The sequence below is a fragment of the Pecten maximus genome, chromosome 2 (genome assembly GCF_902652985.1).
Source record: "Pecten maximus chromosome 2, xPecMax1.1, whole genome shotgun sequence".
Taxonomy (NCBI): Eukaryota; Metazoa; Mollusca; class Bivalvia; order Pectinida; family Pectinidae; genus Pecten; species Pecten maximus.
In genome coordinates, this window is record NC_047016.1 from 54134446 (window position 1) to 54146633 (window position 12188).

A 12188-nucleotide genomic window follows, 5' to 3' on the forward strand; every position below is an offset into this window, starting at 1 on the left:
ATACGGTGCTCTCTATTGTAATATATGATGTTCTCTATTCTAATAAATGATGTTCTCCATTGTAATATATGATGTTCTATATTGTAATATATGATGTTCTCCATTGTAATATATGGTGTTCTCTATTGTAATATATGGTGTTCTCTATTGTAATATATGATGTTCTCCATTGTAATATATGGTGTTTTCCATTGTAATATATGGTGTTCCTATTGTAATATATGGTGTTCTCTATTGTAATATATGATGTTCTCTATTGTAATATATGATGTTCTCCATTGTAATATATGGTGTTCTCTATTGTAATATATGTTGTTCTCTATTGTAATATATTATGTTCTCTATTGTAATATATGGTGTTCTCTATTGTAATATATGTTGTTCTCTATTTGTAATATACGGTGCTCTCTATTGTAATATATGATGTTCTCTATTGTAATACATGATGTTCTCTATTGTAATATATGGTGTTCTCTATTGTAATATAAAGTGTTCTCTATTGTAATATATTATGTTCTCTATTGTAATATATGGTGTTCTCTATTGTAATACATGATGTTCTCCATTGTAATATATGGTGTTCTCTATTGTAATATATGGTGTTTTCCATTGTAATATATGGTGTTCTCCATTGTAATAAACGGTGTTCTCCATGGTAATATATGACGTTCTCCATGGTTATATATGATGTTTTCCATTGTAATATATTGTAATTTCATATATATGTTCAACTGTTTTTACACAGGCAAAATTTCTAAACGTGAATTTCACGTGAAAATTGTCACGTGAATTTCATGGGAATTTTACGTGAAGGAATATTGCCTGTGTAGTAGTGATATTTTCGTGTTTCATCCAGCTACTTTTACTGTATTTCATTAATTTCATTAATTTTAAAATGTATTAAAAAAATGAACTGTATTTTAACACATATCATAAATAAAACAGATTGATCACAAAGTGTAAAAGTCATTCCAAGAGAAAATGCAGAAGGGCTATTTCTTACAGTGTGAAACCATGAGTTCCATGTATAGAATCAGCATAAACTAAAAAGGGAGGTTTTAAAGTAATAGAATAAGGAAGCATTTTATTTGTAGAAAGCATGAACCGCATAAGCTTTGTTTTAATACAGCCTACACATCCATCTGATAATAAAATGAACTTAAATTCATAAAAATAACAATGCTATTGTTTTATAATAACTTCCGGTTTATTTAATTGTTAATTTCCCAAAAATATCGGTTGAGTTTCTTGCTGTGTGTCAACATGAATAAAACAGTTGTATTACACAGATTACTTATGAGTGTCAAGTTCCTGGTTATTTTCCTCTTAAATCATGAATTACAAGTGTCTACAAATACTTTAAAACAATTACCTACCGAGAGGAGGAAAACCAAAGAGAACGCCAACCACTCTTATCAAGTTAATATGACAACTGAATTTGGCGATTGGATTCCAGTAACAAAGCCGCTGCAGCAGTGGATTGGGGATTCGGTTACATACATGTATAAGTATTTTTCTTATAATATGTGATTTGGGATTTGAATAGCAAATTATGAAGGTTGATTTGATGATGAAGCATTAATAATAAAGTTCGTATTATTCATTTAAACAACAGAAACAGCTGGATCAACCATTCATTACCAGTAAGATATATATAAAAGAAGAAGTTGTATGGGGTTATAGGTATTATACAGAGAGATAAAATCCAGGAAGCCATATCCCTGTGTAACATAACAGCAAAATCGGCCGACAGTATACAGTATACGAAATATAGTCATACATATTGATTTAATGTAAGAGTGTTTGGCGTATCTCATACCAGAAACCTTCTTCGTCGTTTTCCTCCTCTGGGTAAGTAATGGATTTACAGTGTTTGTATGCGTTTGTAATGAATTCGGGAGCGCATCGAGGGTCTATATCTTTAAATATCATTACCAGACAGCCATTATTCCTCCTTTCCATACGTTCCCTGAGGCATATATCCAACACAAATTCACACCATTTAGTGTCAATAAAATCTTTAGTCAGTACCAGCATGAATTTCTCACTGTCTAGAAGAAACTCGGTAAGCCGTTTAATTTCGTTCTCACCAGCTATGATGTCTCTTTCCTGGACGCAACACCGAATGCCGTCTTCTTTTTCAAGCTGTTCAAGTTTTGGTAGAAAGGAATTATGACTCCAGCAATCCTCCTCGGAATATGTTATAAAGGATTTATAGGTGTAATGTCTGATATCAGTAACAACTGCTGGTTTACCTTTTAACTTCCTCCAGAAGAAATACTGAATCTTCCATCTAAATTTGAAAGCAAATGACGATGCCACAAGTAACAGCAACAAAATACTTATCCCGGAAATTGCGAACACGATCCAGAAAGACTCTTTATTACAGTTGCCTAAATACAACGGATATTTTTGATTGACGTGACAAAGCATAACAGTCGAACCATTCGGTAGGGTACATGTGTAGTTGTTGTGGTAATCCAGCATCACATTAGTATCACAAATCCAGAAAACGAAATCAAGTGTTTCACAAGTACAGGCAAATGGATTTCCATTCATTAAAATCCTGATGTTCCGTTCCGGCCGAGAATTCATCCTATCTAACCATGTTCGTTCCTTCTCCCTGAGGTATGTTAGCTGGTTGTGCCTAAGGTCTATGTCCGTGAGGTTTTTCAAATTGTACAAACCCTCGGGAAAATCACTGAAAAAGTTCCACGATAAGACGACATTGTTCACCCCCTCCAGGCCCTGAACACTTTCCTCGTCCAATGTAGATAAATGGTTCAATGACATATCGACTTCGTCTACGTGTTTGATGTCTTTAAAGATGTAATTCTTGTTGCTGAAGGCACGGTCTAAGTTTGCATTCTGAATAACTAGTCGATGAACCCATTTCAGATTTCCTAGAAGCATTCGTCCAGTTGTTCCGAAATCCATACCGGAAACGTTCATATACTCAACACGGGCTTCTTTAATACGAAAATTCTCGCTTAATATCGTTGTTTCTGAAATATCTAGCAATTTTAAAACAGGACAAGTAGACAAATCTAGATCACAATCAAGACCAAAGGGGAAAAGAAGATGGGTCAGTCGTATATACCGCATATGTCGTCCAACTTTGAAAGGCATCACGCACCGAAATGACGACTGTTTTTTCTGGGTTTGTAGACTATTCCTGCCTGTGTTTTGATTCATTGTAAACTTAATAGCTACGTATGAAAAATCTAGCTCCTCTAGGTTGATGCTCTTTGCAACAAACAGTGAGACGCTTAGTGCAAAGCGAGGGAAGGTGAACATAAAGTTGTTCTCTGATATAGTTACACGTCTCAAGCAACTAAAATCGTCAAATGATTCTAACGTGCCGACTTCTATTTCAACGATCCCGTTATTGCCTACATTAATATCCTCCACACATAACTGTCTGTAGTATTTGGTCATCTCTGTCGTCACCTTTACTGCATAATCGACGTCATACATCCATAATAATTGAAAGGGGTTGACATTATACAGATTCAAGACTTTCATTTTTCTGACAGGATTAGTGTTGTTTGTGTTAACTGTGAGGCCATACAAGATTTCCATGGCAACCGGCAACGTTATATAGGAACGGGAAAGGTCGAGGTATTGGAGAGAAGAGAAATACTGTAAAAAAGCTTTTTCTATTTTCACAAAGTGTCTGACATTCACCTGACAATTCGACATATCTAAATATGTCAGCGACTCGAGGTTACGGAAATTAACAAATGTATCATTAGAAAGGTGCATCAATACACAGTCCTTGAAAACAAGTTTGTTTAGATTTGTCATATTACTGAAGCCCGTTCCAAATATAGGATTCGGTAAAAGGTCGACATGAAGCTCCCGAACAGATGACAATGACGCGAACACAGCGTCTGGGTACAAAGCTTCCTCGTATAAAGGCAACTTAGTATTGAAGGATATGTCCACATATTCCAACATTGAATTACGAGTAAAACTCATCTCACCGAATTGCTTCTGCAAAATGTTAATTTTGTTATGCCCAATCGACAGATTCTGAAGTGACGAAAGTCCAGAAAATGTGTCTTTAGCGATTGATTTAATTCTATTCCAGTTCATATTCAAAAACTTCAGATTTGTGAGATTTTGAAATGATGTTTCGTCCAGATGTGATATATCATTTCCTGATAAATCCAAGTTTTCGGTGAAATTAGATAGCACTGGAATGTGATGGTAACCACGGTTCGAACAATCCGCTGTTTTCTGGTCAAATGAAACCTCACAAGTGTTACAAGATGAAAGGGAGATAACCAATAGGAGACTGAACAAAACGAGCTGGTGATGCCGGGTATCCATCTGTAACAAACAAAATCAGATATTATGTATACTGTTACTCAAATTTCCTGAGGATAGAGTGGAAGATATTATACAGTCATACAGCAATCTTTATCAACATGAAGTAAACCTCAGTACTGGTTGTAGATCATTTACCTGCACGCTAGATACAGAGAATAAAAAAGCACGTATAGTCCCAACAATGTCCAAGCTCTAATATGGCCCGCGAGTTACATAATTATACTAACACGTCAGTGTATTTGGCCACCGCTCAAACTATCAATGCATAACAATAGGTTTCGCCGAATCCCATGCTCTGCCGGGTAGCACGGCATCCTGATATGGGTTTTCATTGCTTATATTTGACGTTTCGAACACCTTTATCTTGTATGTTATACCTTTTTGAAACATACTATTACATCATGTTTAAGACAGTTAACATGGGAGGTTTTAATATTAAGCTATACTTTATCTTAATGAAGTCCTTACCGCACCAGATTAGTATACATACGTGCCGGGATGGCGAATAAGAAATGTAGTGACGAAAAAAAGATTGTCTTACCCTTACAGCGTATTTCATATAACCACACGATAAAACATATCTCCAGCCGTCAGGGATCTTCTATGCTAAAGACAGGATTTAAATTTTTGAGCGAGTCATAACAATGAAGACCAAGCTCGACAATTGCGATGTTTTATATATACTTCCTTTATCGAGCGAAATATGATATGTCTGCAGGATAGCCTAGCATTGAGTTAAACAACAACGGAAGCGCTACAGCGTGAATAACTTATGGCTAGTAACGTATACATGTGTGTCGTATATTAAATACGCATTGGTTTAATTCGGTTCATTATTGTTTAACGTCATTTAAGGATGATATCGGGTGCATGAAACATGCATGCGATTGGTGAGCGCGTATGGATGTTTTGGAATGGTGCGGTGTGTTCGTGTTAAGTATCCTTGTGATAGTGCGGATGTTTTGCCGGTATATAATGATATTTTAATGAAACATACTGCCAAAGATAACAAGCAGGACACCCAACCGAGTCCCATTATTCTGACAACGGGCAAACCCAAAAACCTTGGTGTAAACAGCAGTAGCAAATATATTTTTTACAAACTTTGGTATGTATCGGTCAGGAAACAGAACCAATAGATTTCCTTATAAGGGCAAACGCTAAAGTGATTGCCAAAGGCGAGGCATTGTCTAGAGAGGAACGAGGAAAAAGAAAGTTATTAAGAAAGACGAGAAAAGATCAGATCACAAATTTAGTCGCCTCTTACGGACATCTGCTCTCAACATCACATCTAAATCATGTTACATGTCCTGGAATTGTCATTTATACTTTAAACAATATCGTAATTCTAACCCAGAATTGATCGCAACCCAAATTCATGATAAAAAAAATACAAATAGATATGTAATAACACGGAAATCGATTTAAAAAGAAAAATAACAGGAAAAATAAGACCTGGTGTTCTGTAAGGGTTAACGTCTTCTGCTTCATCTGGGATGCCCGACATTATAATATAGGTCTATAAGGCAGGCTCTGTAACTCAAAATAAAACTCCAGAGTGGTAAAACCCAGTTTTTTCCTGCGGTTATACCACCAGGGTAAGGGTTTAGGGTTATCCTTTATTAAACTCAATAAAGCTTTTTCATTTGAATCCAGGAAATTGGACATTGTTTTTGTTCCACAGTTCAGCGGTTTATCACCAGTTATAGACGTGATATATGTCTCTGTCAAGCCCTAGGGTATGTCAGATTGCACGCGCTAACCTTCGGAATCGAAAGTACTTTTTGAGTGACGTCAATAATAGATCCCGCGTTGTTACTTAATGTTAAATATGCGTATGAGACACAGAGTTTTTTGATATGACAAGACGTACTGTTGTTAACATCAGAATAGTATAACTGATACCTAATTTCAGTGTCTGTTTGAATAAGTATTGTGAATTGATTTCAGACCTTTGTTTTCTTGTTTTATGATATTTTGGGGTTGTGATGGTTATTCCTTCAAATGAGGATATTCATGTGCCGACCATATGTATTTGTTTACAAACGTGCCTTGACCACCGATTTGATATGCAATTATTTGAAATGGTGGGAGAAAAATAATCATTCCCTTCCTAGGGAGTGTGACAAAGGCAGGGAAAGATTCTATTAGTCACTTCCAAGTAATGTGTATTATGCACCTGCTGTTTATTCATGTTGACACTGAAGGAAACTAAGTCGAAATTTATAAAAAAGTAACAATTAAATCACTAAATCGTAAACATTTGTTTTCAATATTAACAAGGACTGGAACTTATGATAAAACAATAGCATTGCTATTTTAGAAATTCTATTTTCATTTCATCATCATATGAATCAGTAAGCGGCATTAAATGTCTATGCGGTTCAGTATTCCATGCCTTTATAGGGACCAACCAACCAATTGTTTCCCCATAGACATTACTGTTAATGTTTTGGAGTATTTCATTCAAATTCTTGAATTCAATATGAATAGTTACCTATCAGGCTATATATCTATGTTCTCACTTCATAAAATACTGGCCAATCATTGGCTGCCAGACATTTTATCATTGGCTCAACTTTCTATACACAGGGGCTGTTTCAAAAATCTATTTTTTCAATTGGTTGGTTGTTCCCTATAGCATCTTTCACATTTTTTAAATATAACTTTTCTGGAACAGGATAGAACCATATGATATGCTATCAAAATACGCAGTGCCTGACTGCAAGTCTAAGGCTGGTAGGTTAATTCTTCTATCGGTACCGGAGATGAAATTCTTAAGAACTATACACTATCTATACACAGGGGCTGTTTCAAAAATATATTTTTTTCAATTGGTTGGTTGTTCCCTATAACCCCTCTGAACTGAACGGTGCCTGTCAGCTAGGCATAGTTACTTTACCTGTAAATCAAGGGTCAATCAGGCGAATGGTTGAATACTCATACAAAATGGTTCCTTAACGCTCGGAACCTTGGAAAGTAGTCCAGAGAAACGTCGAGATACGAGAGTCTCACAACTATAAGTGTTAAGTCATTGACGTTAATGGTAAGAAAGGTAGAATTAAATAGTGGATTGCCACCGTTTGTTAGGATGCAGTACATATATAGGACTATACCGTGGTCATTACTTAATATACCCTATACACAGACTCGTGTATGTTCGCAGTTCCGATTTAAGAGTAGTAGTGTTTCCGTAGCAATTGCGTAGCATTATCATCGTCATCGTAATTTCTAATTGTCAGCAGTGATAAAAAACACAGTATGTTGTACACAGGTTAACTAAAGATAACGTATTTTCTTGGTCAAGTGATACTAGGTGTGAAAGATAGAAAAATAGGAGATAATTACAGGTAAGGGTATAGACTGCTTCACAAAACTCGGGGGCTATAAATAGCCCGAAGGAACTAAAACCGATGTGGAATTAAAACGTTAAATTATCCTGTCAAAGTTAAATCAAGTATGTCTACATACCATACTAGGTAAGTTGAATTGTGTACAAATATGCTAGTATAGTCTATATTGGATTTAAAACACAGAAACTTTCTCTGTACTACTTCAATCTGGTGTACGAGTGTTGCTTGATATGGTGACCATATTTCAGAGCAGTAATCTAACTGACTACATTAAAGTACAGAGAGCGAATAACATTTTACGTTTTGAAAATTCAAACATTGGCATGACATTACCAACCACTTACTCAACATGCAATAAAAAGTTCAGATTCGGAGTGAGCCATTCACCCAAGTCTTTAGCATGTGTTTCCTAGGGTTAGGGATACCCAGTGATATCTTTTGTTGCTAAACGTTATGTAATAATATTTCCTTATATTTACGTTCATTTGCATGTTTTACACCAGTCGTATACTCTGTCAATATCGGATAGGAGTTCACCACAGTCTTGAATATTACGTGCTGCTTTTCAAAATTTGCCATCATCGGCAAAAAGGAAAACATTTAAACTGAGGGAAAGTCATTGAAATCGTGTAGTTTCAGGACTGATATTATATAGATGTTTTTGTATCATCATACTAACACAATCATCAAAGTCTGTTTTGCGGAATTCGCCTAATATCTCGTCAAAGATAGTTGGAATAGCACAAACTTTTCATGGCAACGTTGTGTTACTTCATTCAGACACACGTCCGCAGCTAGTTTGATAGAATTTTATAATTATTGGTATGCACAGAAAATATTTCCTTTGGTGTCTTTTCTAAAATCGACATTTTGTAAAGAAAAATCACACCCACACACACATACACACAGATTGAAACAGTCAATAAAGACACCTGTTAATGCTTCTCTTATTAAAAGCAAAATCTTAACTCTTAAAATGAAGGTTTCTTAATATATGTAGACTTGATAAATTAGGGTTTTACCGTAAATATCTTAATATATGTAGACTTGATCAATTTAGGGTTTTACCGTAAATATCTTAATATATGTAGACTTGATAAATTAGGGTTTTACCGTAAATATCTTAATATATGTAGACTTGATCAATTTGGGTTTTACCGCAAATATCTAGATATATGTAGACTTGATAAATTAGGGTTTTACCGTAAATATCTTAATATATGTAGACTTGATAAATTTGGTTTTACCGTAAATATCTAGATATATGTAGACTTGATAAATTTGGTTTTACCGTAAATATCTTAATATATGTAGACTTGATAAATTTGGGTTTTACCGTAAATATCTAAATATATGTAGACTTGATAAATTAGGGTTTTACCGTAAATATCTAAATATATGTAGACTTGATAAATTCGAGTTTTACCGTAACTATCTAAATATCATAAGGCCTCTGACATAAACTGATGTGTTAATAGACGTGCAAATGACTAAAATGATCGCGAACAACATCAACATTAATTTAAAAGCAGATTCTCCATTTTACCTGTCTTTCTAAATTGAAACATTGTACAATGTATTACCGGGTTATGTCTTTTGTCACAATAAGTTAAAAACAACAGTTGTGCACTGATTATAAGTTTACTTCATTACTTTAAATCTCGTGCACTCCCCACTTCTGCTAGGGTGCAAATATTAACTGATCGACACTCAACTGAGGGGCACGGACCCCCCCCCCCCCCCCCCCCCCCCCCCCGGCATAAGTCCTAGACAATGGCACCATCATACTAAATATCCCTTACCTTTAAAAACTTCATACATCTCTTTTTAGTTTAGTTACATATCTGTTTGTGTCAAAATGACGGTTAAATCACAAAACAAGCCCATTAATAAAAGATTTTTAGAATGTTATCAAATGACACAGAGAGGCTGCTACGTTGCACCAGAGACGTGCGATTCACACGTCTCTGATTGCACATGTGAATTGTATATTCTCAGTTTAAATTTTATTTCTGGATTTTAAGTCCATGCCTGCTATAGTTGTATAGGAAAAGTCAACATCGATGTCACATTGGGTTGAAAATGAAAACAACACTTCTGGAAAAGGTAAAAGAAAATTGTTTATCCGCATTACAAGTCGTCTCCAGCAAGAATTGTCAATAAAGCTTTGTATTGCATCAACTTCTGCGATACCATTTTTACCAATATTGACATTCTCATTACATAGGTTGTTAAAGTGCCTGGCGATAGATTGAGTTAGTTTTACTGTATAACCACCATCATATAGCCATAGAAGTTTCAATGGATTCACGTTATACAAGTTTATAGATGTCATTTTCCTTACAGGATGATTCTGTGTCACTGTTAGTCCATACATAATATCCATGGCAACGGGAAATGTTATCCTAGTTCCGGAGAGATCGAGATTTTGAAGTGATTGGAAATATTGAAGGACGGCTGTCTCTACTTTTACCCACGATTCGATATGGACCTGGCAGTTGGACATTTGTAAGGATGTTAATTTGGTCAGGTTCTGGAAATATTTGAATGTGTCATTCTTTAGATGCATTATTACGCAATCCCTGAATATCAATGATGTAATGCTCGTCATATTATGGAAGCGTTGGTCGAATACGGGGTTCCAGGATCCAGGATGAGGACCTGAACACTCGGAAGCGACGCGAACACCTTGTCCGGATAGACGCTGTCGATCTGTTTTAACACCGCCCTGGTGTTGTAGGATATATCCAGATGTGTCAGTAAAGGGTTCCTGTGAAAGCGTAAGTGTTCGAATCTTGTGTGTAAGATGTTTATTCTGTTATAACTCATTGAAGTTATGTTAACGATTTTTGTTAAATTTATTAAGTTAATTCATTCTATTCGATTTCTTCACTTTCGATTCCAATATCACGGGTTATCAATCATAAATGGTGCAGAGTGTTGAATTTCTCTACGAGTCGAACTTGACGCCATATTGTTTGGATTAGAAACGGGGCGTGGCTTAACACGATATATCATGGTTCTATCGCAGATTAGAAGTCGGTCCGCAGCCAATCAAAACACGCGTTGCAAACGAATCGTGTTAGAATAACAATTGGTTTATTCACGTAGCGTATACATTGTTGTATTTTGTACATTAAGATGACGTCACATTGTTTACAGGTCCCGCGATGTATCTGCACTGGATGACACGAAGGCTTCATATTTGATCATATTTGAGTTGGACATGAAGGTTACGACAGCATGATCGCCATACTCAGTCAAACTGAAGTTGGACATGAATGTTACGACCGCATGATCGCCATGCCCAGTCAAACTAAAGTTGGACAAGAAGGTCACGACAGAATGATCGCCATACTCAGTCAAACTAACGCAGACATACTTGATCATATTTGACTCGGACATGAAGGTTACGACAGAGTTATAGCCATATTTAGTCACAATGAATTTGACATACCTGACCATGTTTGAGTCGAACATCAAGGTTACGACTGGATGATCGCCATACCCAGTCAAACTGAAGATGGACATCAAGATTACAGAGTTATAGTCATATCACATAAAAAACTATTATGGGTGTAACTGAGCATATCTGTGTCGGAGAGGAAGAGGAAGAAGAGGAAGGTTACAGAGAGTGATCGTCGTATCACATTGAGTTAGACATATTTAGTCACATTTGAGTCGGACAGGAAGGTTACGGAGGGTGATGGTCGTATCACATTGAGTTAGACATATTTAGTCATATTTGAGTCGGACAGGAAGGTTACGGAGGGTGATCGTCGTATCACATTGAGTTAGACATATTTAGTTATATTTGAGTCGGACAGGAAGGTTGTTACTTTTTCATGGTATGTTGAAGCAAGATATGACAGATATCTTACCTGGTTTTGAATACGCTTGAATACGCAATATCCATTTGTTTCAACTTCTTTCGCTGAATGTGTCTGGTGCTGCTATCATAACAAATCCATACATTGGTATTGAATCTTATCTCTCTCTTAACCTGTAAATGTAGGTTCGAAAAAAAAAAAAAAAAAAAAAACCCACTTCCCCGTCTGACTTGTCAACTGCAACAAAGCAGCCGAATATGACAGACTATAAATATAAATACGTACCTTTCAAAGCGGAAGTGTTAATCAAAGATTAAAATGTGTATGAACTGAAAAGCCTGGCGACCTTCAAATACAGGATCGTAGCCAATGTCAATAACTGTAGGAAATGAAGGAAAATACATGATATCTTATTTTTAGATCCGATAAAAATATCATTTTTAGCGATGTTATGTCACAACTATTAATTAACCAATACAATTTCCCATCAAAAGAAGGAATATAATAACGTACGTAGAAATGACTATGTTTTATTGATTTCGTCATCTCCCCTTTCCCTGCTTGTGAGTAATTTTAGGACTGATTGCACATTCATGGAAAGGTATCGATTAAATGAGATCCTGTTATTCACTCACCACTGTGATGTCTATACACATATGTCGGTTAAACT

General features: G+C 35.8%; 1 protein-coding gene across 3 annotated transcripts; it reads right to left on the bottom strand.

Moving 5' to 3' along the window:
- Nucleotides 1–1144: 1144 nt before the first annotated feature.
- LOC117322517 (toll-like receptor 4) lies at nucleotides 1145–11879 on the bottom strand. 3 transcript variants are annotated; one of them, XM_033877480.1, is made up of 2 exons: nucleotides 11804–11879; nucleotides 1145–4335 (listed from the first exon to the last, which is right to left on the bottom strand). In XM_033877480.1, exon 2 carries the CDS (start codon nucleotides 4333–4335, stop codon nucleotides 1789–1791), a length of 2547 nt encoding a protein of 848 aa, XP_033733371.1. In that variant the 5' UTR covers nucleotides 11804–11879; the 3' UTR covers nucleotides 1145–1788. The 3 variants fall into 3 exon arrangements, with proteins under 3 accessions (XP_033733371.1, XP_033733370.1, XP_033733369.1); XM_033877479.1 differs by lacking the exon at nucleotides 11804–11879 and adding an exon at nucleotides 11570–11772; XM_033877478.1 differs by lacking the exon at nucleotides 11804–11879 and adding an exon at nucleotides 4877–5000.
- Between the last annotated feature and the right edge of the window lie 309 nt (nucleotides 11880–12188).